General features: G+C 41.1%; 1 protein-coding gene across 2 annotated transcripts; it reads right to left on the minus strand.

Annotated features, from left to right (window-relative positions):
* Positions 1-118: 118 nt before the first annotated feature.
* LOC137094960 (centrosomal protein CCDC61-like) lies at positions 119-23967 on the minus strand. 2 transcript variants are annotated; one of them, XM_067461016.1, is made up of 14 exons: positions 23906-23967; positions 21459-21670; positions 19594-19676; positions 19344-19504; positions 19061-19213; positions 16945-17161; positions 15793-15875; positions 13409-13659; positions 11443-11521; positions 8116-8231; positions 5303-5390; positions 4015-4081; positions 3452-3524; positions 119-763 (listed from the first exon to the last, which is right to left on the minus strand). In XM_067461016.1, the coding sequence occupies exons 2-14, from the start codon at positions 21604-21606 to the stop codon at positions 663-665; spliced, it is 1620 nt and encodes a 539-aa protein (XP_067317117.1). In that variant the 5' UTR covers positions 21607-21670; positions 23906-23967; the 3' UTR covers positions 119-662. The 2 variants fall into 2 exon arrangements, with proteins under 2 accessions (XP_067317117.1, XP_067317116.1); XM_067461015.1 differs by having other exon boundaries at positions 23890-23955.
* Between the last annotated feature and the right edge of the window lie 2932 nt (positions 23968-26899).

Genomic DNA, 26899 nt, shown 5'->3' on the forward strand with positions numbered 1-26899 from the left:
GGCCATTAGGCACAATAGCTATCTGGATCCTCCAGCTGTCAGTGCAGTCAACCACAGAAGACTACTTTCTTCAATGCTTTGGAAACTCAACTGGATCGAACGCAGACCACAAGGTAGAAAGGGGGGAAAAAATAAGGTTTATTTGTAGAAAAAGATTCACCGCAACACAGGATTATATAGCAAAAAGTGGGGCCACACAGAAAGATGGGGAGACGAGGCAATCCTTTCCGGGAAAAGAAGCCGAGAGGAATGTTTTGGAAGAGATTACATAGACTTGTTAGGCGAGGGACTGACAAAAGTCGCTTCCTCTGCAGAGCTTAATAGTGGACTATAATTCCCAGAATCTCCTCAAGTCAGACTAGAGAAGTCTGGGATTTACAGAGCCAAAAGCTACACACCATACCCTGATCTCAAGCCTGAAGAATCATAGTTTTTGTCTGGCTATGACCCCCCCCCCCCCAACTCCTTTTGGGTTCATCTCCCGGAATAAACAACAGAAGGAAGGAAGCTCCCAAATGGCAGGTATTTTGCAAGCTGCGTCCTCTGTATTTTGCCGTGTTTGAGCTTGTAAACAGTGATGTCAACATCCTTCATTGGAGATAATTATTATATTATTCATTGCCAAGCCACCCCCTGCTCCCTGGCTTTGTCCGCTGAAGGGACTACGTTCTCGTCTCAAGTTTGTTCATATACTCCTGCAGCGCTTGCAGGCGAGCGTCAATCTCAGAGAGGTCTGCGGATGGCTCGTCGTCATACAGATTCTCTGTCGGGACAAGGAAACGGGATGTTAACCCCAGCGAAGAGACAGGCATATAATAATAATAAAACTTTATTTATATACTTGCTCTATCTTCCCAAAGGGACTCAGGGTGGTTTCCAAGTATCAGCACCAGCACATACAGAACCACAACATAGGCAAAAATAACTATACTGACAACATAAGCATAAGATTATCCCGGTAACACATATACTGTATATACACAAGTATAAGCCGACCCGAATATAAACCGAGGCACCTAATTTTATCACAAAAAGACTGGGAAAATGTATTGACTCAAGTATAAGCCGAGGGTGGGAAATGCATCCACTATGGGTCAATTTCAAAATAAAAATAGATACCAATAAAATTACATTAATTGGGGCATCAATAGGCTAAATGTTTCTGAATATTTACATAAAACCGTAATTTAAGATAAGACTGCCCAACTCTTATTAAACCATTGTTCTATCCTCCTTCAATGTAAATGTACTTATTATTAAAATAATAAATATAATAAAAAATGGAGTAAAATAATGAAAATGAAATAAAAACAGTACTAATAGAGTAAAATAATAAATGTAGTAATAATAGGGTAAAATACTGTAAATGTAATAATAATAGAGCAAAATAATAAATATAATAATAATAGAGCAAAATAATGTAAATATAATAACAGAGTAAAATAATAAATATAATAAAAATAATGCTAATAACAGAGTAAAAGAATAAATAACCTTGACTCGAGTATAAGCCGAGGGGAGCTTTTTCAGACTAAAAAAGGGGCTGAAAAACTAGGCTTATACTCGAGTATATACAGTATATTAAAAGAAATCTGCCTGTTCTCCATGCCTTTTTTATTCGTTAGTGCATGGGAAGGAATGGGTCAGAACAATTAAAAAGGCCAGGCTGAGACTGGTACAAAATCGAAGTAAGAGGTGCCCAGAATTTTGGTACAGTACTGTAATAGACTAACAACAATGGCAGGAACGGGCTTGTGGCTGCTCATCCCAGGGGCCTGTTAGAATGACCAGGGTAATAAATAGGAGGTGCAAGGCTGTATCCGACAACGTCTGGGCTGGGCTAGCACTGGTCACTCTCAAAGATTTGCTGAAACCACAGAGTCTTCAAACTCTTACAAAAAAAGGGATGGGGCATGTCTTATTTCCCTTGGAAGGGTGTTCCAGAGGTGGGGGGCCACCACCGAGAAGGCCCTCTCTCTCGTCCCCACAACCATGCTTGTGACGGTGGTGGAAGCAAGAGGAGGGCCTCCCCGGATGATTCGCACCAGTTCATACAGAAAGAGATAGGTGGGGCCTGATCCGTTTAGAGCAGCGGTTCTCAACCTGGGGGTTGCGACCCCCAGGGGGGTTGTTGGGCCATTTTTTGGGGGGGTCATGAAGCTGCCTTGGTTGGCCCCGCCCTGACCAAAATGGCTGCCGACCCTTGCCCAAACGCTTCCTGCCTCCTGCGCCTTTCTGAGTTCAGAAGGTGGGGGGGGGGAGCAGAGGGCTGCCCTCATGGCCCTGCCATGAGCACAGCCTTTCTGCCCACCCCCCGCACCTTTCCGAGTTCGAAGGGCGTGGTGGGAGAGGCGGAGGGCTACCCTCACGGCCTTGCCATGAGCGCAACCTTTCTGTCCGCCCCCCATGCACCCTTCCGAGCTCTTTGATGGCATGGGAACTATACATCCCAGTAGCTCCCAAATGCCAAGGTCTGTTTTCCCCAAACTCCACCAGTGTTCACATTGGGACATATTGAGTATCCATGCCAAGTTTGGTCCAGATCCATCAGTGTTTGAGTCTGCAATGCTCTCTGGATGCAGGTGATCTACAACTCCAAAACTTAAGGTCAGTGCTCACCAAACCCTTCCAGTATTTTCTGTTGCTGGTGGGAGTTCTCTGTGCCAAGTTTGGTCCAATTCCATCATTGGTGGAATTCAAAATGCTCTTTGATTGTAGGTGAACTATAAATCCCAGCAACTACAACTCCCAAATGACATAATCAATCTCCCTCCAACCCCACCAGTGTTCAAATTTGGGCATATTGGGTAAGGTAAGGTTAAAGTTTTCTTCTGACATTAAGTCCAGTCGTGTCCAACTCTGGGAGTTGGTGCTCAATTTCTAGGCCAAAGAGCCAGTGTTGTCCATAGACACCTCCAATGTCATGTGGCTGAAACGTCTGCATGGAGCGCTGTTGGGTATTTGTGCCAAATTTGGTCCATTGAATGAAAATACATCTTGCATTTCAGGTATTTACATTATGATTCATAACAGTAACACAATTACAATTAGGAAGTAGCAATAATAATAATTTTATGGTTGGGGGTCACCACAACGTGAGGCGCTGTATTAAGGGGTCACGCCATTAGGAAGGTTGAGAACCACTGGTTTAGAGCTTTATAGGTTATGATCTGCACCTTGAATTTGGCTCGGCAATTTATTGGCAGCCAATGAAGCTGTTTTAGTAGGGGCGTTGTATGCTCCCTATAGTTTGCTCCAGTAAGGAGCCTGGCTGCCGCCCGTTGTACCAATTGAAATTTCCAGGCTGTCTTCAAGGGCAGCCCCACGTAGAGTGCATTGCAGTAGTCCTATCTGGATGTAACCACCCTGGCCAAGTCAGGGTACCCCTCCAAATCCCGTTTCATTCTGGTCTCACCATCTCTTCCTATACTTGAGACTCCAAAGACCTTACCTTTGTCTGCTCGCTTGCCTGGGGTGGGAGTGCTTTCCAAGTGTTTCCGGTGACCGCCGTCTGTCCGGGAGACCTGTATCAGGAATGAGGAGATGTTAAGGTTTTTACCTATATTATATTATTATTATCATCATCATTAATATTAACCACATTTTATTGGTGTGTGAATCTTGTAAGTATTTTAACAGCCTTGTGACTGGCAAAGCTAGTCACACAAACAAAGGTTCTCAGCTGCTGACAGACCAGCGGATGAAAGGAACTGAGGCAGTGGCCCCGCCCACCTGCTACTTATACTCGCAAGGGGAGAGTGGGCAGGGCCAGCCGGCAAAGTTTTTCAAATCTATTAAGAAGGTTCCGAAGCTGTCTGCTCAGGCGCAGAAACTACCATATGTGCGTAATCACAGTTGACCACGATGAAAAACAATGGTATGGACCTCCTAGATGCCCTCATGGTTCCCCTGTGGGACTGTATTTGGCAGAGCTCCCCATTGACACCTCCAGCCTGGGAGTATCATGGGATAATGACTCTTCTGGAGGAAGAACCCTCCCTGTGGGTCGCTTACCACTGTGGGGCCATTCCATGATGAGGTGCTCAGGAGCTTCCTGCCTCTTGCCACTCGCTTCCGGCCCCTGAAGGAGAAATACACAGAAAATCAGAGTAGATCATTGGAACGCTGAAGTGGCACAACAAATGCTTCCATCTTAACCAAAGGTAAATACCCCTGGTCCTGCAGCACATCGCTATGGGGATACTCTAATCAGGCATGAGCATCCCTCCAGGGGTTTTGGACTTCAACAGGACCAGGTTGGCGAGACGTTGGCGAGAAGTCAGCTGCATTAAATCACTACTGACCGAAAGGTCATGAGTTCAAAGCCAGCCCAGGTCAGAGTAAGCTTCCAACCATTTGTTTAGCTTGCTGTCGACCTTCACAGCCCGAAAGACAGCAACTACAACTTCCAAATGTCAAGATCTATTTTCCCCCAGACTCCACCAGTTTTCACATTTGAGCATATTGAGTATTCGTGCCAAGTGTGGTCCAGATCTACCATTGCATGAGTCCACAGTGCTCTCTGGATATAGGTGAACTACAGCTCCCAAACTCAAGGTCAATGCCCATCAAACCCTTCCAGTGCTTTCCATTGGCCAAGTTTGGTTCAAATCCATCGCTGGTGGAGTTCAGAATGCTCTTTGATTATAAGTAAACTATAAATCCCAGCAACTACAACTCCCAAATTACAAAATTAATCCTCCCCCAACGCCACTAGCATTCACATTTGGGTGTACTGGGTATTTCTGCCCAGTTTGGTCCAGTGAATGAAAATGCATCCTTCATATCAGATATTGACATTATGATTTATAACAGTAGGAAAATGACTGTTATGAAGTAGCAACGAAAACAATATTATGGTTGGGGGTCACCACAACATGAGGGACTGTATTCAGGGGTCACGGCATTAGGAAGGTTGAGAACCACTGCTCTAGAACATGGCCATATAGCCCGAAAAAACTTAGAGGAACCTAACAACATGATAAATTACATAAAACATAAAATGTAAGAACACAGTAAACAAAAATAAAATCACAATAAAATCCTTCATAACATAAAATAGAACAGTGAGTGGGCCACATGTATATGTGCATTGTGATCTGCCCTAAGTCCCCTGGGTGAGAAGAGCAGAATATAAATACTGCAAAATAAATGAATAAATAAATACACGTCCACAATTCCCAACAGCCTATTGGCTGTTAGGCATTGTGGGAGTTGAAGTCCAAAACACCTGGAGGGACAAAGTTTGCCCACGCCTGGTTTAATAGCTTCACGGGATACAAATGATAACACCAGAGCCTACCTCTCTCGCCTTGTTGCAACAGGTTCTGAATATTCGTCCATCTCACTCCCGGAGCTTGCAGAGGATCGCCTGCTGCGGAAGCTTTCCACTGCAAGAGAAGAGAATTGTCCAAAGTGAGTCTCTTTTGTACAAAGAGAGAAAAAGCGGAGTACAACTAAACATCATCATCATCATTATAATGTGATGGGAAAACTCTGTTTACAATTACATTATGTAACACTGTTTTTGTTCCTGGGTTATAAATGTCATTTCCTAATTGGTTCCATCATAAAAACATGGGAAAAGCTTATGAAACTGCAAAAAGAGTTTGGACTTGCGGGAGAGACATCCTGTAGCACATTTTGCTCTAGTTTTTCAATGAATCTCTCACCGAGTCTCAACTAATCCGACATAGTTTGTAGCAGCCACAAAAACAAAGTTTCTGGAGTACAGCCACTACTTCCAAAGTAAGGGCCTCACAATTATTTATTTATTTATTTATTTGATGCATTTATTAACCGCCATTCTCAGCCCTTTAGGGCGACTCATGGCGGTGTACAACACATATAAAGGCAATTTACAAAGAGGCAATTACAACAACATATAAACAATACAACAATTACAAAGTTACACTAAAAATCCGCTTCGTCTCATAGTGGAATCATAACCAATCTCATATTCCTTGTTCCATTCCAGTCATCTTTACCACATTGTTATAGCACTTAATTAAATGCCTTCTCGAACAGCCAATTAAACAGGATATAACATTTTCGGACCAGGAACAGATTTTCCCCCCAAAATTTGTTACATAATGTAATTGCTATGATTATATATTTTATATTACAAGTAATATTACTAATAATCTATATAAATAAAAAAATATAATGTTCGTTTGTGGGATTAACATAACTCAAAAACCACTAGGCGAATTGACACCAAATTTGGACACAATACACCTTTCACACCAACAAGTGACCATCATTCATAAAAAAACTGAAAAACAAAGCAGAAAAGACTTTAAAAGCCTATATATCTATCTATATCTATGGCTGGATGGCTCTTTGTCAGGAGGGATTGATGACATTTTTTTGTCCTGGTGAAGGAGTTGGACTGGATGGCCTTAAGTATTTTCTGTTAGTCATGGGGGTTCTGTGTGAGAAGTTTGCCCCAATTCTGTCATTGCTGGGGTTCAGAATGCTCTTTGATTGCAGGTAATCTATAAATTCCAGTAACTACAACTCCCAAATGTCAAGATCTATTTTCCCCAAACTCCATCTGTGCTCATATTTGGGCATATGGAATATTCATGCCAAGTTTGGTCCAGATCCATAATTGTTTGAGTCCACAGTGCTCTCTGGATGTAGGTGAACTACAACTCCCAAACTCAAGGTCAGTGCCCTCCAAACCCTTCTAGTGTTTTCTGCTGGTCATGGGAGTCCTGTGTGCCACGTTTGGTTCAATTCCATCGTTGGTGGAGTTCAGAGTGCTCTTTGATTGTATAAATCCCAGCAACTACAACTCCCAAATGACAAAATTGTTTTTTTTTAGTGATGGTCACTCCTTGGGTTAGCAAGTGTCTTGTGGCCAAATTTGGCAGCAATCCGTCCAGTGGTTTTTGAGTTATGTTAATCCCACAAACAAACATTACATTTTTATTTATATAGACTAGCTGTACCCGCAACACGTTGCTGTGGCCAACCTTCCCTCCCTTTTTCTCTCCTTCTTTCCCTCCTTCCTTTGCTCCTTCTTTCCTTTATTCCTTCTGTTTTCTTCTTTTCTTCTCTCCTTCCTTCCTTCTCTACCCCTTTCCTTCCTTCCTTCGCTTTTTGCTTCCACCCTTCCTTCTCTCTTTCCTTTTCCCCTTCTCTCCCTCTTTCTCTCCTTCTTTCCCGCCTTCCTTCACTCTGTATTTCTTCCCTTTTTCTTTCTCTCTCTCTCTCTTTCCTTTTCTACCTCATTCCTTCCTTCCCCCTTTTTTTTCCTACTACTTTCTCTCCTTCCTTCCATCTCTACCTCTTTCCTTCCTTCCTTTGCTCTTTGCTTCCATGCTTCCTTCTCTCTCTCTCTCTCTCTCTCTCTCTCTTTCTTTCTTTCTCCCCTTCCTTCCCTCCCTCTTCTTTACATTTTTTCTGTATGTCATTTAGCTTTTTTGGGTTTTTAAGTCCTTTCTGCTGTTTTGGGGGTTTTTTTATGAGTGATGGTCACTTGTTGGTCTGTTAGGGGTATAGTGTCCAAATCTGATGTCAATTCCCCCAGTGGTTTTTGAGTTCTGTTAATCCCACAAATGAACATTACATTTTTATTTATATAGATTACTATATTGATGGATTTCACACCAAAACAGACAAGCGTTCTTTCTTTTTCTCACCCTGGACTGCGTTGAATAATACAGAATGTTGGATAAGCGAAGGTTGGATAAGCGAGACTCTACTGTAGTTCCCTTTTTTTCACAGTATGATATTTGGTGAAGTTCATAGTACAAATCATAGCCAAACACCTTCATGTGACCTCAGTGGCGCAATGGGTTAAACCCTTGTGCCGGCAGGAGTGCTGACTGATAGGTCAGCGATTCGAATTCAGGGAGAGTGGGTTGAGTCCCCTCTGTCAGCCCCAGCTCCCCATGCTGGGACATAAGAGAAGCCTGCCACAAGGATGGTAAAACATCAAACATCCAGGCGTCCCCTGGGCAACGTCCTTGCAGACGGCCAATTCTCTCACGCCAGAAGCGACTTGCAGTCTCTAAATTCGCTCCTCACACTCACACACATACAAAACCCATCATGATGTGAAGTGGATTCTAATTTTTCCACAATGAAAACCTGAACCAGACCCACCGGAGGAGCTCCTGCCCCGAGTTTTTCCAAGGCCGCTGTTGTTGAAAGTCAACCCAGTTCGATGGTGCCATCCGCTCGGCGGGGTGTCTCCTATTCCTCGCCTCAAGTTTCGCTTGCTGAAAGCGGAGAGAGGAGAGTCAGCCCCAAAATGCCCTCAAACAACTCATTAGAGATACATATTAGAGTCCAACCAGCCCTCAGCTGTACCAATTTCAATGTTCCCTGGTATGTGTTTGTGTTTCCTTATATGTCTCTCTTCTACAGATCTTTATTTCAATACTTGGGGGGGGGGGGGGGAATGTAAGTTGCCTTGGGTGGATTGGGCCCTGAAGATGACGGTTATTTTCTGTTGGAACTCTTAACTGGATATGCCATCAGCTGGAGACTGTTGCTCTTGGCCAGAGTGAAGAGAGAGGGGGACAGGGGACAGTTCCACCTTGTCTCCTGTGCTATTCTAATAATATAATATAATATAATATAATATAATATAATATATTGTATATACTGTATATACTTGAGTATAAGCCTAGTTTTTCAGCCCCTTTTTTAGGCTAAAAAAGCTGCCCTCAGCTTATACTTGAGTCAAAGTTATTTATTATTTTACTCTGTTATTACTATTATTTTTATTATATTTATTGTTTTTCTCTATTATTGGTATTATTACATTTGCATTATTTTACTCTATTATTATTTTATTACATTTATTTTATTATTATTATTATTATTACATTTATTATTTTACTTTAGTCTTATTGTTATTACATTTATTATTTTACTCTATTATTGGCATTATTACATTTGCATTATTTTACTCTATTATTTTATTACATTTATCTTACTCTATTTATTATTATTATTATTGTTATTACATTTATTACTTTACTCTATTATTGGCATTATTACATTTGCATTATTTTACTCTATTATTTTATTACATTTATTTTACTCTATTTATTATTATTATTACATTTATTATTTTAATTTATTGTTGTTATTACATTTATTATTTTACTTTCTTTATTATTATTGGAAGGATACGTAAGCATATTGACACTGAAAAAAGTTAGAATAATAGTTTAATCAAAGTTGGTCAGTCTTACTTTAAATTACAGTTTTATGTAAACATTGAAACTTACTGTTTCCTCAATTAATGTAATTTTATTGGTATCTATATTTATTTTGTATTACCTGTAGCTGCTGCATTTCCCACCCTCGACTTATATTCGAGTCAATAAGTTTTCCCATTTTTTGGTGGTAAAATTAGGTGCCTTGGTTTATATTCAGGTCGGGTTATATTCGAGTACATACGGTACATATAATATTTATAATATTATAATGTAATGCAATATAATAATAAGAAGAAGAATATGATATTATAATTATATATTTATATTACATGCAAGGACTTTAAGATCATCTGGAGAGGCCCTGCTCTCGGTCCAGCCATCATCACAAGTACGGCTGGCGGGAACGAGAGACAGGGCCTTCTCAGTGGTGGCCCCTCGGCTATGGAATGCCCTTCCTAGGGAGATTAGATCGGCTTCCTCGCTCCTATCATTCCGGAAGAATCTTAAGACATGGCTATTTGAGCGGGCATTTGAAAATACGGAGTTAACGACTATAATAATGGAATAACTACATGGCAGAACTGGACATTGTTTTAATGATTATCAATTGAAGTATGTTTCATTATAATGTTTGATTTTATTGTTGCTAATATTATTTTATATTGTATATTGCAATTGTGTCCTTGGCCGCATTGAATTCTTGCCTTGTAAACCGCCTCGAGTCGCCGGAAGGCTGAGAGGGGTGGTATAGAAATGCACCAAATAAATAAATAAATAAATACATGTACTAAATAAATAAATAAATGTACTAAATAAATAAATAAAATATTACTAATAATATTATGATATAGTGCAATACAGCAACGTTTAATGCTGATATTGTACTATGCTAATAATATAATATATTGTATGTAATATATTCCTCGTAAATAAATAAATAAATAAATAAATAAACTAAATAAATAAAATATTACTAATAATATTGCGATATAGTGCAATACAGCAATGTTTAATGCTGATATTGTACTATGCTAATAATATAATATATTGTATGTAATATATACCTCGTAAATAAATAAATAAATAAATGTACTAAATAAATAAATAAAATATTACTCATAATATTACGATATAGTGCAATATAGCAATGTTTAATGCTGATGTTGTACTATGCTAATAATATAATGTATTGTATATAATATATACCTTGTAAATAAATAAATAAATGTAATAAATAAATAAATAAAATATTACTAATAATATTATGATATAGTGCAATACAGTAATGTTTAATGCTGATATTGTAATATGCTAATAATGTATTATATTGTATGTAATATATACCTTGTAAATAAATAAATAAATAAATGTAATAAATAAATAAATAAAATATTACTAATAATATTACGATATAGTGCAATATAGCAACATTTAATGCTAATAATATATAATATATTGTATGTAATATATACCTTGTAAGCCGCTCTGAGTCCCCTTCGAGGTGAGAAGGGCGGCATATAAATGCCATAAATAAATAAATAAACTGCATCCTGCACAACTTTACAGCCCTCATCAAGGAAAAAAATAGGCAGGGAAAAGCCCTTCTCCCATTGGCCTCTCCGCCTGTCACTCTGTTCCTCTTGTCCTATCCCCTGCTTGTTACGATTTCTCAGGGACACGCCTCTATTTATTCAAAGTGTCTTTGCACATAGTAACCATCGGTTTTTAAATTCTTGTGTGTTATTGTCTACGTGCGAGTTGTACTAAATTGTATTGTTTATTTTGCTTATTGCTTGTTGTTTTTATTATTGCATGTTTTTATCGATGTGTTGTTGGGCTTGGCCTCATGTAAGCCGCTCCGAGTCCCTTGGGGAGATAGTGGCGGGGTATAAATAAAGTATTATTATTATTATTAAAGTTTTATTATTATTTATTATAACAAGCCCCTGAGTGCTTCCTTTTGTTCTTCTCCTGTGAGCATGTCTCGAGAGAACTAAATCAAGCATGAGCAAACTTGGGCCCTCCAAGTGTTTTGGACTTCAACTCCCACAATTCCTAACAGCCTACCGGCTGTTAGGAATTGTGGGAGTTGAAGTCCAAAACACCTGGAGGGCCCAAGTTTGCCCACTCCTGAGCTAAATAGTTAAATAGCTAGGCCCTAACCTTCCTGTACAGAAGTAAATAAACATTCTGATTTGAGCAGTGAACACAAACAACAGACAAGAAGGAGCGGAGCACATTTGGGGAAGAATCTACCCACTTTTTCAGTTCGGCCTCCTTCTGCTTGCGTTCCTTGGCCTTCACGAAGGCGGTGGGGTCAAACCGAGGAGCCCGGGGGCCTACGAGATGGAAAAGAGAAGGACAGAATCAAAACAGACACCTTGAGAGGGTTGGAGAACAAGTTGCTGCAAGCTTTCAGGAACATTTCCACCAAAGATTCAAGGGAATTTATTGTAAAATGGTTTTGGGCATTATCAGCTACGCCTGTAGGAGAACTCAGTGTTAAGTTCGCCTCAATGTGAGAGAGGCATCAGTCTGAGAGAGTCTAAATATCCAGTTTAGGGCGTGTTCAGTATATACTATGTGAGAAGGCCTCAGTGGGAGAAAGGCCTCAGTGTGAGGTTGTGCTTTCAATTAGGCGGTTTTCATTGAAGACCCATTTCGATCCTATTCTATAATAAAGTCCTGCACTTTATTATAAGAAATAATAATAATAAAGCTTTATTTATACCCCGCCACCATCTCCCCAAGGAACTCGGAGAGGCTTACATGAGGCCAAGCCCAACAGTACATCAATAAACAAAAGCAATAAACAAAAACAATAAATACAATACAATTAATATACAATTAATATAAATCACATATAAACAATAACCAATAAACTGTAACACGCAAGGATTAAAAAACCTATGGCCGGGCCAAATGTAATAGTTTAAAAATTAAAAAATAAACTCTGGGCATGAATAAGGTAGGATATAACTGGTATAGGGTGTTCAAAGAGAGATGAGGGAACACAGTCAATCCCAAACCAGTAGTAAAGTGCAATCTGAGGGCATATTGCTGAGAATTTTCCTTATTCTGGGAAGGCACAATGGAACAGCCATGTTTTCAGGCTCCTCCTAAAGACTGCCTGATGTCCTTGGGAAGTGAGTTCCAGAGTCGGGGGAACAGTTATGGCCCTCCTATTGGTTTATTATGATACTTTCTCTAAGGATATTCCTTAAATATTTGAGCCTTGCACTTTTCATTGGCCCCATTGGCCTCATGTAAGCCGCTCCGAGTCCCCATTGGGGAGATGGTGGCGGGGTATAAGTAAAGATGATGATGATGATTATTATTATTATTTAGGATGCTTTGCACTTACTTGTACCCGAACCCAGCGTCTTTTTCATCTCAGTCATAATATTGTTTTATGATTATGTTTATTACTGCGTTATGTTTTTATTTGATTGATTTTATTGTGTTTTGTTTTTATCTGTATTCGGGCTTGTCCATTTGTAAGCCGCCCCGAGTCCCCTTGAGGAAATGGCGGTGGGTATAAAAATAAAGTTATTCAATTATTATTATTATTACTATTATTAGGCCTCAGTGTTAGTAGGCCTTGGTGAGAGAAGCCCCAGGTTGAAGGCCATTGTGTGTAAAGCTCCAATGTGAAGGCTGCTGTGTGTAAAAAACTACTGTGTGAAGCTCCTGTGTAACTTCAGTGTGAGAGAAGGGTCTGTGGGAACGAAGCTGTTTCCCTGTCATGGTCAACTGAATTACACATATGGTTATTCCTGCGCCTGCACAGACCAGCTTTGGAACCTTCTGGAAAGATAAAACAGACATTTTTACCCCTGACTCGCCCCACCCACCACCCTCAAGTATATATAGCCCGTGGGAGGGGCTAGGCCCTCAGTTCTCTTGATCCGCCGCTTTAGCAGCAGCTTGAGAACCTTCAGCTTGCGAGCTTCTTTTTTCGGACTGCTTTTAGAACGCCTGTATTCTGGTATTGACTTGGACTGGTAAATTACATGTATTGTTATTGTAAATAGTGCAATCGTATTATTTTACTTCAAAGAAAAGTCTCCTATGGAAGAGATAACATTGGTCTGTGTGTTTTTTGTTCTTTTTATCTACTGGTGATGGGCCACACTGCTGTTGTTAAGTTACTCTGCTGTGCATTTATGAGAAGGGTCTTTTGTTAATAAGCCTACTCACCCAACAAAGGACACCTGTGGTCTCACCTGTGGGAGAAGGAGACTGTCGTGGGGCCCGGCCTTGGCTCCCACTGCTGCGCCCTTCCCTGGATGTGGACCGTTGCCGGCCGGGACCCCAGGCCCCGCTACGCTCCCGTGAGGCCGATCGTTCCCTTGAGCTGCAGCGGCGGTCATCCCTTTTCTTGGCGCTGTCTCGAGTCAGGACGGCTGGCTGGGCAAAATGGCGGGAGGAGGCTGATGAGTGGTTCTGGGGTGAAGGTCCACTTGGGGTGAAGCGCCTGAGGAGGAAAGCAGAGGACTTGAAGGGAGGCAAAAAGAACTCTATCAGAAATATCTAAAATTAACTGGGTATTTTTGATTACAGAACTGTGAGTCAAAAACTGAAAGAGTTAGTAGGCCAAAGCCTGTTAGATTTAGTGGGCCAAAGCTAGTGTCGTCCCAAGGAGTGTGAGGTGAGCCTCTGTGTGAGAGAGGCTTCGTGTGAGAAAGCTCCAGTATGAAGACTGCTGTGTGTAAAGCTACTATGTATTTGTTTATTTGTGTTATGGAAACCATTGCACTCCAGAGCAGGAACACCTCTGACCTTAAAGACCACACCAGCTTGGTAAAAACAGCAAGCAGTTTATTGAGGTTAACCTCTGTGTGAGAGAAGCTTCGTGTGAGAAAGCTCCAGTATGAAGGCTGCTGTGTGTAAAGCGACTGTGTATTTGTTTATTTGTGTTATGGTGTCGCACCTCAGAGTAGGTTCACCTTGCTGAAAACACCAAACTGTACACAGCCAAGAGTCTTTATAGTTTATTAAAAAGTAAATGATAAAAAATTATTGAAAGCAAAAGTAATGTTTTAAAAGATCAATACAAAACAACACTTTGAAGCATGATCCAAAAAGGCACCAGCAAAGCAAAATCCCATGAGAACATGACTGAGTCCTGAGACCATGAACACAAGAACTGCAAGATAATCCAGACAAGCAAAATGTAAGCTTCAGAGCAACGAAAAGTTGCTCTGAAAAGGTTTGGTTCCAAACACACTGCTTAATATCCTTTGCAAAGCATGAAGGCGTTTCTTTGGCCTCTGACCTCCTTCTTGTTAGCTATTCTCACACTCCTTTCGAACTCTAAATTCCAACCGGTCAGCACGATCTAAGGTTCTCGTTTCATCAAGGTCAGTCTGTTCGTTAGTGTTATCCAGTTGCCTTCCTGCTCATTATCAAGCTGAGAACTGTCCTTCTTTTCTGAGTCAATTTGCACCTGCACCTGGCTAGTTTCAGTATCAACAAACTCATTTCTTGCTGTGGGAAACTGAACTTCCACACCCTGTTCCTCACTGACTATAACAGGGACATTTTGAACCAGATTGTCAACCTGAATCCCATCATCCTCATCAGAGGTACTCTGTGGTTCCAGCTGGGTCACAACATATGGAAACCATTGCCCTCCAGAGCAGGAACACCTCTGACCTTAAATACCACACCAGCTTGGTAAAAAGAGCAAGCAGTTTATTGAGGAATAAATGTAGGCAAAGCAATTAAAATGGTAAAAACAGTATAGTCCATGAGCTTCAAAGCACAAGGCAAAACACAAGATTCAAAAGTATAAAATCCACAGAACAAGGCAGCATGAAAATCCAACACACAGATCAAGAGCCTGGCAAAGCTTGGTACATGAAAGTAGGAACACTTAGAAACAAGACAGTCATGAAATTCCAACGTTGATGAGACTGAGGCAATTCTATCCCATGTATTAATATAAAGCTTTTCCAGACCCCAGAACCGAAAGGAAAGCATTTCTCTTGCCTTTACAACCAGATAAAGATTTCTTATATCTCTTTTCCTGCAGACAAATTGACCTTTGTCGCACCTGAGAATTTTGCCTCTGCTTACAAAATACTTGCTTTCTATCTTCACTCTCATTAAATTCTGCACCTGACCATTCATCTTCAGAAGACAGTTTCTCAGAGAAAGACTGTTGAGGGCCTCTCCCAGGAATGTGACCTTGTGAATCTTCATGAGACACCTCGGGCCTCTCGTCTGGGCTTAACTCAGGCCTAGGCAAACTTTCATCCCCATGGAAAACAGACCCAGGCCCAGAAAACCCTTCATCCCCATTCCCATTGTGAACATCAGACACAATCTCAGGGCGAACTACAAGAGAAACCTTGTTGTTGTAAATAGTACAACCATATTATTTTACTACAAAGAAAAGCCTCCTATGGAAGAGATAATTAGTCTGTGTGTTTTTGTTCTTTTTATCACTTTGGGCTACTTGGGTTGGGTCACACTGCTGCTAATAAGTTACTCTGATATACATTCATGGGGAGGATCTTTTGTTAATAAGCACACTCGCCCAACAAACTCCAAGACTCGCGAGGAAACAGCCCGTAAGGACAAACCATTGGCCCAGAATGCTCACCCTTTCCGGTATAAGGCCAACTCGTTGGTCAGGTTCTTCACGCGAATCCGGAGGCTCCGCTCTGTTGCTTTCATCTCCGCCAGCTGAAAAGGGCAGAAAATACAGTATATACTCGAGTATAAGCCTAGTTTTTCAGCCCCCTTTTTAGGCTGAAAAAGTTCCCCTCGGCTTATACTTGAGTCAAGGTTATTTATTACTTATTTACTTTATTTACTTTATTTATATACCGCTTTTCTCAGCCCTCAGGCTTTACTTTGTTATTAATATCATTTTATTACATGAATTATTTTAATATATGAATTATTATTATTATTATTATTATTATATTTGCATTATTTTACTCTACAGTATTATTATTATATTACATTTATTATTTTACTCTATTATTAGTATTATTATTACATTTATTATTTTACTTTATTTTTTATTGTTACTGCATTTATAATTTTACTCTGTTATTACTGTTATTACATTTTCATTATTTTACTCTATTATTATTATTATTATTATTATTATTATTATTATCGGGACACAAAAACACAGTATGACACAGCAAATGAGGTATATGCTGGATTTCATTATTATTGTTGTTGTATTACTATCCTGACACAAAAACACAGTATGACACAGCAAATGAGGTATATATGCTGGATTTCATTATTACTATTATTATTATTATTATTATTATTATACTCTATTATTATTGAAGGGATACATAAGCACATCTACACTGAAGATTAGAATAATCAGAGTTGGAAAGTCTTATCTTAAATTACAGTTTTATGTAAATATTCAAAAATATTTAACCTACTGATGAGTCAATTAATGTAATTTTATTGATATCTATTTTTATTTTGAAATTTACCAGTAACTGCTGCATTTCCCACCTTTGGCTTATACTCGAGTCAATATGTTTTCCCAGCTTTTTTGTTGTAAAATTAGGTGCCTTGGCTTATATTCGGGTTGGCTTATACTCGAGTATATACGGTATTAAAGCAGGTATGGGCAAACTTTGGCCCTCCAGGTGTTTTAGCTCCCACAATTCCTAACAGCAGGTCCTCCCAATTTATATTTTAGGCTAAATTTTGGTGTGCCTCCCTTGCATCTCTTTCCCAAGACAGGAAGCAAAGGATCCTAAAATGTTTGTCTCACCTCTTCCGCGAGGTGCTGGCTCTCCTGCAGGCGCTTGTTGGCGGCCCGCTGGTGCTTGGCCCTCTCTTTGGTCAGCTCCTCCTCCAGGCTCTGCACCACCTTCTTCAGGATCTTCACTTCTTTGAGGACGCCGTTTTTGTTGACAAGCGCCAGCTCTTCCCTTAGGCCCAAAAGGGCCGTCTCCGCGGCCTGCTTCTCCTCCAAGGCATTCTGCAGCCTGGAAATGGGAAACAATGAGATTACGCCATAGAGGCATGGGCACACTTTGGCCCTCTAGGTGTTGTAGACTTCAAGTCCCACCATTCCTAACAGCCTCAGGCCCTTTCCTTTTCCTGAGGAGAGTGAGTAGGCCGAAGCCTTTTAAGAATCAGCAGGCCAAAGCTAGTGTCATCCTGAGAATAGGCCAAAACCTGTTAAGAGTCAGTGAGCCAAAGCTAGTGTTGTCCTGAGGAGCATGAGTAGGCCAAAGCCTGTTAGAGTAAGTGGGCCAAAGCTAGCGTCATCCTGAGGAGAGTGAGTAGGCCAACTATTAGAGTCAGCGGAGCAAAGCTAGTGCCCTCGTGAAGAGAGGGAGTAGGCCAAAGCCTGTTACAGTCAGTGGGCCAAAGCTAGTGTCATCCTGAGGAGAATAGGCTGAAACCTGTTAGAGTCAGTGGGTCAAATCTAGTGTCGTTGTGAGAAGAGTTAGTAGGCCGAAGCCTGTTAAGAATCTGTGGGCCAAAGCTAGCATTGTCTTGAGGAGAGTCAGTGGGCCAAAGCTAGTTTTGTCCTGAGGAGAGTGAGTAGGCCAAAGCCTGTTAAGAATCAGCAGACCAAAGCTAGTGTTGTCCTGAGGAGAGTGAGTAGGCCGAAGCCTGTTAAGAGTCAGTGGGTCAAAGCTAGTGTCGTCCTGAGGAGAGTGAGTAGGCAGAAGCCTGTTAGAGTCAGTGGGTCAAAGCTAGTATCGTCCTGATGAGAGTGAGTAGGCCAAAACCTGTTAAGAGTCAGTGGACCAAAGCTAGTGTCGTCCTGAGGAGAGTGAGTAGGCCGAAACCTGTTAAGAGTCAGTGGACCAAAGCTAGTGTCATCCTGAGGGGAATTAGTAGGCCGAAGCCTGTTAGAGTCAGTGGGCCAAAGCTAGTGTCATCATGAAGAGAGTGAGTAGGCCGAAGCCTGTTAAGAATCAGCGCGCCAAAGCTAGTGTCGTCCTGAGGGGAGTGAGTAGGCCAAAACCTGTTAAGAATCAGCGGGCCAAAGCTGGTGTCGTCCTGAGGAGAGTGAGTAGGCCGAAGCCTGTTAAGAGTCAGCAGACCAAAGCTAGTGTTGTCCTGAGGAGAGTGAGTGGGCCGAAGCCTGTTAAGAATCAGCAGACCAAAGCTAGTGTTGTCCTGAGGAGAGTGAGTAGGCCGAAGCCTGTTAAGAATCAGCAGACCAAAGCTAGTGTTGTCCTCAGGAGAGTGAGTAGGCCGAAGCCTGTTAAGAATCAGCAGACCAAAGCTAGTGTTGTCCTGAGGAGAGTGGCCGAAGCATGTTAGAGTCAGTGGGCCAAAGCTAATGTCATCCTGAGGAGAATAGGCCGAAACCTGTTAGAGTCAATGGGCCAAAGCTAGTGTCGTCCTGAGGAGAGCGAGTAGGCCGAAGCCTGTTAAGAATCAGCAGACCAAAGCTAGTGTCGTCCTGAGGAGAGCGAGTAGGCCGAAGCCTGTTAAGAATCAGCAGACCAAAGCTAGTGTCGTCCTGAGGAGAGTGAGTAGGCTTAGGCAGCTGAGGGGAAAAAGGAAACGGTCCAAGGCTGTTAGGAATTGTGGGAGTTGAAGTCCAAAACACCTGGAGGGCCCAAGTTTGCCCATGTCTGATCTAAGGTCTCTCGCCCCAATAATAATAATAATAATAATAATAATAATACTTTATTTATACCGCGCTACCATCTCCCCAAGGGACTCGGTGCGGCTTACATGTGGCCGAGCCCACAACACATCAATAATACAAACAATGACAACAATAATACAAGCAATAAAATAAAACTCATAAAAAAATAAGCAATAGACATTAACAGTAACACAACAATGTGTGTTACGGGAAAGTAAATACCCGCCGTGCCAAAACAATTCAACCGGCCTCCCTCTCTCTTACTCACTCTTCCCGGAGTCGCCGGATCTCGGCATCCCGGAGGTCCTTGCCCGGCTTTCCTTTCAGGAGGGCCAGCTCTTCCTTGAGCTCCCGGATCACCTTCTGCAAGACCACCGGATCCGGCTTACCCACGTAAGGCAAAGGGAGTGGGTAGTGGATCCTGTTGGAGGCAAAGAAAACATATACAGATACGCCTTAAGCGTTTAATTTGTTCCATGACGGAGCTCTTAACTCAAATTGCTTTTATCTGCGGCTGTCCATTCCAGACAAAAACGACAAAAATAGTTTACCGGTCAAATTCCACTGAGTAGATCAATATGAGGTAACGCTTGGAGCTGAGCGGAGAGCTCTTGGCGGCAGGCAAGTGCCGGGGTCCCACACCAATTTTCCGATTTCTCAGCGACTCCAGGTCTGAGTAGGTAAGAAGGTCTAGCGTGACTGACTCACTGCTCTGTGGAGAGAAAGAGAAACCAGGTATTTCTCATCCATTCTCCAGGGGAGAGATCAGGGGGTAACTATTCATCTTTCTCTCTTCCCCACCTGAGCCAGGGCAGACTCCAGCATGTTGCAGAAGATCCCAAACTGCTTGAAATTCCCTGTCTTGTGCGTCAGGTCTTCAATGACTGTTAAGGGAAACATACAACAAACAGGCAGGTGAATAGAGCAGATGCTAGTTTCTGAAAGAACGTCTACAGCTCCATAAAACACACACAGTTTGCGATCTAATATGTTCCATTCACTCAGGGCTGCAGGACCTGCGGACTTCCAAATGTTTCTTGGTTACTACTGCTACTTCTTCTACTACTACTATACCATCAGTGGATGGATCTGTGCATTGTATGTTTTTACCCTGTTTCTCCTTCTGCTCCCTCACCCAAATTGTGCTTCAGTAGTTATATTTATATTTTTAATGTACCAAACATACCAAGTTTGTATGAAAATGTGACTATTTTCTGTGCTGGTCAATGACCGAAATAAATGATTTGATTTGATTTACTACTACTATTATTATGGTGTTGTTGTTATTGTTGTTATTTTGTAAGCTGCTCTGAGTGTCTTTGTTTCTGAAGACCAGGGTAAACATTATCTAAATAAAGTAAAATTAAATTAAATTAAAATGAATTATTTACCGCATAAGCCAAGTTTTAAAGCCCCTTTTTAAGGTTGAAAAAGTCCCTCTCGGCTTACACTTGAGTCAAAGTTGTTTATTATTTTACTCTGTTGTTATTTTTTTTTACATTTATTATTTTACACTATTTATTATTGTTATTACATGTATTATTTTGCTCTATTTATTATTGTTATTACATTTATTATCTTATTCTATGTATTATTACACATTATTTTCCCTATTTATTATTACATTTATTATTTTATTCTATTATTACATTTCTTTTTTAATCTATTATTATATTTATTATTTTGTTCTATTAATATTATTGTTTATTTTACTTTACTTATGATTGTTATTATTTTTATTATTGCATTTATTATTATACTCTATTATTATTACTACATTTCCATTATTTAACTCAAATTATTTACCACATAAGCTGAGTTTTAAAGCCCTTTTTTAGGTGAAAAAGCCCCTCTTGGCTTATACTCGAGTCAAAGTTGTTTATTATTTTACTCTGTTGTTATTTTTTTATTACATTTATTATTTTACTCTATTTATTATTGTTATTGCATTTATTATTTTATTCTATGTATTATTGCATTTATTATTTCCCCTATTTATTATTACATTTATTATTTTATTCTATTATTATTACATTTTTAACTCTATTATTATTATATTTATTATTTTGTTTTAATCTATTGATTTAAAAAAAATTAAGACAATAAGGTTATTTTATTTATCGTGTCAGGAGCGATCCAAAACAGTTGTATTCCATTCCAAACAAACAAAACACAAAGTTTGCAGACTTGGTATTCTATTAAATGTCCTTTGACCAGTAGCTGGTCAAAATAATAAGGTAGAATGAAGATTTACATAGCGATATAAATCATAGAGAGGGAAATCACTGTCTTTTTAAATTGTATAATAATACATATTGCTGAAAAAATAACAATATATAGATTTTTTTAAATGAATTATTTAAATTGTGTCACACTCTCTCAGCCTCAAAGAAAGACAAAGGAAAATCCCCTTTCATTAAATCTTGACAAGAAAACTCTGTGCAAAGGTTGCCTTCGGGGAGCCCTAAGTCTGAAACAATTTGAACACACACAACAGGAATGAAAAAAGCTATAGTCTGGACTCCTAACAGTCTTAAGGGACCATGAATTGGCCCTCTGTTGAAAAAGTTTGGGCCTGCTTTGGGAGAAAGAATACAAGCCCTCCTTTCTACATTAAATCAGGGGTGATGATATTTTTTGCAGCTTTCGTAAGTTGTCCCACTCACAAGCAGCATCAAACTCTCCTCGCCACTGGTCCGTAGTGAGACGGTCCTCCACTTCCACCTCCAAGAGGTTCCCTTCCACCGTCATCCGGACAATGTGGTCAACACCACGGAAAACATAGTCAGCTTGCAGTCCATGGAGTTTCGCCATAGTGGAGGACCTGAGAGGGCAAGGACACCGACTTGGAGCGTCCGCCTTCTCCTTGTAGTTGTCGCTTTGGGATGAAAACAGAACAGCAAAACAGAATGAGAACACGTATGGACAAATTTCAGCCCTCCCAACACAATCAATGAGAACAGACATGGATAAAATGGCCCTCCCAACACAATCAAAGAATTCCTGACAAATGGCTGCCCAGTCTCTGTGGGATCGCAGAATCCTAGCGTTAGAAGAGTTTATTGCTTTGTTGTTTTTACTGATGTGTTGTTGGGCTTGGCCTCATGTAAGCCGCTCCGAGTTCCCTTGGGGAGATGGTGGCGGGGAATAAATCAAGTTGTTGTTGTTGTTGTTATTATTATTATTATTATATAACCTACAGAGGAGAATCCAATGGACTCCAAGGCAGTCTGTATTCCATTAGAGTTGAAAGGCATCCCCAAAATGCCATCCAGTCCAACCGCATTCTAACATGCAGGAAGACATAATCCGATCCCTCCCGACAGATGGCCATCCGGCCTCTGCTTAAAAACCTCCAGAGCAGAATCCAATGGACTTCAAGGCAGTCTGTATTCCATTAAAGTTGGAAGGCATCCCCAAAATGCCATCCAGTCCAACCGCATTCTAACATGCAGGAAGACACAATCCGATCCCTCCCGACAGATGGCCATCCGGCCTCTACTTAAAAACCTCCAGAGCAGAATCCAATGGACTTCAAGGCAGTCTATATTCCATTAGAGTTGTAATGGATCCCCAAAACGCCATCCAGTTCAACCAGGAAGACACAATCTAATCCCTCCCGACAGATGGCCATCCAGACTCTGCTTAAAAACCTCCAGAGAATCCAATGGACTCCAAGGCAGTCTGTATTCCATTAGAGTTGGAAGGCATCCCCAAAATGCCATCCAGTCCAACCCCATTCCAACATGCAGGAAGACACAATCCGATCCCTCCCGACAGATGGCCATCCGGCCCCAGATCAAATGGATGAGGGCGAACAAATTGAAACTGAATCCAGACAAGACAGAGGTACTCCTGGTTAGTCGAAAGGCCGAACAGGGCATAGGGTTACAGTCTGTGTTGGATGGGGTCGCACTCCCCCTGAAGACGCAGGTTCGCAGCTTGGGTGTGACCCTGGACTCATCGCTGAGCCTGGATCCCCAGGTTTCGGCGGTGACCAGGGGAACATTCGCACAATTAAAGCTTGTGCGCCAGCTGCGCCCGTACCTTGGGAAGTCTGACTTGGCCACGGTAGTCCACGCTCTGGTTACATCCCGTCTAGACTACTGCAACGCTCTCTACGTGGGGTTGCCTTTGAAGACAGCTCGGAAGCTACAGCTAGTCCAACGTTCGGCAGCCATGATACTAACAGGAGCGGAGAGCAGGGAGCATACAATCCCTCTGCTGCACCAGCTCCACTGGCTGCCGATTTGCTACTGAGCCCAATTCAAAGTGCTGGCGTTGGCCTATAAAGCCCTAAACGGTTCTGGCCCAAGCTACCTATCCGAACGTATCTCTGCCTATGAACCCACCAGGACTCTAAGATCTTCTGGGGAGGCCCTGCTCTCGATCCTGCCTGCATCACAGGCACGTCTGGCGGGGACGAGGGACGGGGCCTTCTCTGTGCTGGCCCCTCGGCTGTGGAACACCCTTCCCATGGACATTAGATCAGCTCCTACGTTAATGGTGTTTCGAAGGAAACTAAAAACCTGGCTGTTTGAACAGGCATTCGGATAAGCAGCGCAATGAATACGATGAATATAGGAACGGAATTATGGATGATGAATTGGATCACGATTCTAGTTACGAGACGTTAATGTGTTGTTATTGATGTGTCATTACTTTGTATATTATGCTGTTAATGGTTTTTAAATATTGTATGTTGTTAGGATTGTCTTTTTGCTCTTGTTGTGAACCGCGTTGAGTCGCCTACGGGCTGAGAAACTGCGGTATACAAGCAAAGTAAATAAAATAAATAAATAAATCAAAAACCTCCAAGGAAGGAGGATCAATTGAACTCCAAGGCAGTCTATATTCCATTAGCATTTAAAGGGATCCCCAAAATGCCATCCAGTCCAACCCCATTCTAACATGCAGGAAGACACAATCCGATCCCTCCCGACAGATGGCCATTCTGTCTCTGATCAAAAACCTCCAGGGAAGGACTCCACATTATTCCCCATGAGGGGATAATGGGAGATACAGTCTTCCAGGCAACCCATCTGGAGGTTTTCCTTAGGGGGGGCGTCACTATAGCAACAGAGAAAAGAGACCCACCTGCCCTGCCTCTTACCTGCCCGCCGTCCCACCTCAACTGCCGCCTCGGCTGAGAAGTTTCTCCCTTCCGGTGCTCCCATTGGCTGCCCGCTCAACCGCTTCCCCGCCGCTATTGGGCCGAGTCAACGCCAATCAAGTAGCTCCCTTCTACGAGAGGACAACAAAGCTGTCACTCACTCGGTTGCCACGCCTCCTCCCGCCCCGGCGCAGGTTGTCCCAGCCGAGGATGCTAAACGTGCGCTGATTGGTTGCTAATCAAGTTCGGAAGCCCGCCCACGCGTTCGTGCCGGCTATTGGTGCTCACGCTTGTCAATCCTCCATGGAGCATAGCCGCGGCTCTTTATTGCCCTCTAGAGGCGGGTATGTGCCTAGCATTGAATGCACCATTGCTGTTTAATCCAGGTTGCATCTTTGCAAGTGGAGGATGCAGGAGGAAGAGCATCCCTCTCTGGCAGGTATGGGCCCACAACTCTATTGGGAGAAGTAGAGCATTTGGGTTGTGCTTGTCCTAAGAGAGAGAGAGAGGGGACAGTATTGGCTGGGCTCCATCCCCTCCCATTCATACCCAGGCAACACACAATGTATCCAGTCCTTAGTTAGACTTTATCATTTTGCGCAACTTGACACCATTCATCCCTGTTTGCCATTGAGATCCCTCCAAGCCACTCTTCGGCATGGGATGTCCCATTTATGGTCATTTCCATAGCTAGGATACATCTCGGTTTGCCGTTTATGTCTAGTCCCAAAGCAAAGTATTGGAAAATTAAGAAAGATCCGAATGCAAAGTGAACACTTACGTAGATAGATAATATAATATAATATTATTGTATATACATAATATCTGAATGCAAAGTGAACACTTACTTAGATAATTATAATATAATATTATTGTATATACATAATATCCAAATGCAAAGTGAACACTTACTTGTCCACTGAGTCCAATAGCAAAAACATATTGAGACCAGTGTGCATTCATATACACAATTGTGCATTTAGATAGATAGATAATATAATATAATATATTGTATATACACATATATCTGAATGCAAAGTGAACTCTTGTCCACTGAGTCCAATAGCAGCAACATATTGAGACCAGTGTGCATTCATATACACAAGTGTGGATTTAGATAGATTGAAAAATAGATAATATAATATATTGTATATACATATATATCCGAATGCAAAGTGAACACTTGTCCATTGAGTCCAATAGTAGCAACATATTGAGACCAGTGTACATTCAAATACATAATTGTGCATTTAGATAGATAATATAATATAATATATTGTATATACATAATATCCAAATGCAAAGTGAACACTTACTTGTCCATCGAGTACAATAGCAGCAACATATTGAGACAAGTGTACATTCATATACACAAGTGAGCAGATAGATAGATAGATAGATAGATAATATAATATATTGTATAAGCATATATATATCCAAATGCAAAGTGAACACTTACTTGTCCATTGAGTCCAATAGCAGCAACATATTGAGACCAGTGTACATTCATATACACCAGTGAGCATTTAGAGAGATAGATAATATAATATAATATAATTGTATATACATATATATCCGAATGCAAAGTGAACACTTACTTGTCCACCGAGTCCAATAGCAGCAATATATTGAGACTAGTGTGCATTCATATACACAAGTGTGCATTTAGATAGATAGAATATATAATATAATATATTGTATATACATATATATATCCGAATGCAAAGTGAACACTTACTTGTCCACTGAGTTCAACAGCAGCAATATATTGAGACCAGTGTGCATTAATATACACAAGCGTGCATTTAGATAGATAGATAATATAATATAATATATTATTGCATATAAATATATATACCCAAATGCAAAGTGAACACTTACGTGTCCACTGAGTTCAACAGCAACAATATATTGAGACCAGTGTACATTCATATACACAAGTGTGCATTTAGAGGGATAGATAATATAATATATGGTATATACATATATTTATAATATTATAATGGAATACAATATAATAATACTAATAGTACAATATCATAATTATATATTTTATACTAGCCGTCCCTTGCCACGTGTTGCTGTGGCCCAGTCTGGTGATCTGGAAATTAAAGTAATGAGAAAGTGTGGTTTCTAGGTTGTTGTAGGTTTTTTCGGGCTGTATGGCCATGGTCTAGAGGCATTCTCTCCTGACGTTTCACCTGCATCTATGGCAAGCATCCTCAGAAGTTGTGAGGTGTGTTGGAAACTAGGAAAGTTGGGTTATATATCAGTGGAATAATTTCCAGGGTGGGAGGAAGAACTCTTGTCTGTTTCAGATAGGTGTAAATGTTTCCATTGGTCACCTTGATAAGCATTTAAAGGCCTAGCAGTTTCAAGGTCTGGCTTCTTACTGCCTGGGGGAATTCTTTGTTGAAAGGGGAGTATGTGTTCCTGATTGTTTCTTGTCTGGAGTTCCCCTGTGTTTAAGTGTTGTTCTTTATTTACTGCTATGATTTTAGAATTGTTTTTTTTAAATACTGGTAGCCAGATTTGGTTCATTTTCATGGTTTCTTCCTTTCTGTTGAAATTATCTATATTGTAAATCCCATATAATGCATTATACCAGTCTATACCATGGGCAAACTTTGGTCCTCTAGGTGTTTTGGACTTCCAATCCCACAATTCCTAACAGCCTCAGGCTCCTTCCTTTTCCGCCCTCAGCCTCTTAAGTCAACCAAAAGGGCTAGCTAACACCTCCCAACAAAGGATTCCACCAGGCAGGAAGTAACCAGGATTTGAAGCTGCAGAGCCATTCAGTGCTGATCAAGATGGTCAACTGAAACATTCTTACATACTTAGGCGATCCCTCGTAGTCCAAGGATGATGGTCCTCCAAGGTCAGTATTCTGGCGGTGTGTCCATAGGTGCTTGTGGAGCCCTATTCTTGACCTGCATCTTCTCCCGCAGTGAGGGCATTGGTTTCCAGGTGGAAGGCAGTCTCGGTCGGGGTTGG

This window comes from Anolis sagrei, chromosome X (assembly GCF_037176765.1).
Source record: "Anolis sagrei isolate rAnoSag1 chromosome X, rAnoSag1.mat, whole genome shotgun sequence".
Lineage (NCBI taxonomy): Eukaryota > Metazoa > Chordata > Lepidosauria > Squamata > Dactyloidae > Anolis > Anolis sagrei.

Bases quoted from the DNA above. Each gene is read 5' to 3' on its own strand.
- LOC137094960 (XM_067461016.1), bottom strand. From the start codon at position 21,606: ATGGCGAAACTCCATGGACTGCAAGCTGACTATGTTTTCCGTGGTGTT. The intron at 15,876-16,944 runs GTGAGACAAACA...TGCCCTTTTCAG, and splicing joins GCCAGCACCTCGCGGAAGAG to CTGGCGGAGATGAAAGCAAC. The intron at 764-3,451 runs GTAAGGTCTTTG...TTGTCCCGACAG, and splicing joins AGGCAAGCGAGCAGACAAAG to AGAATCTGTATGACGACGAG.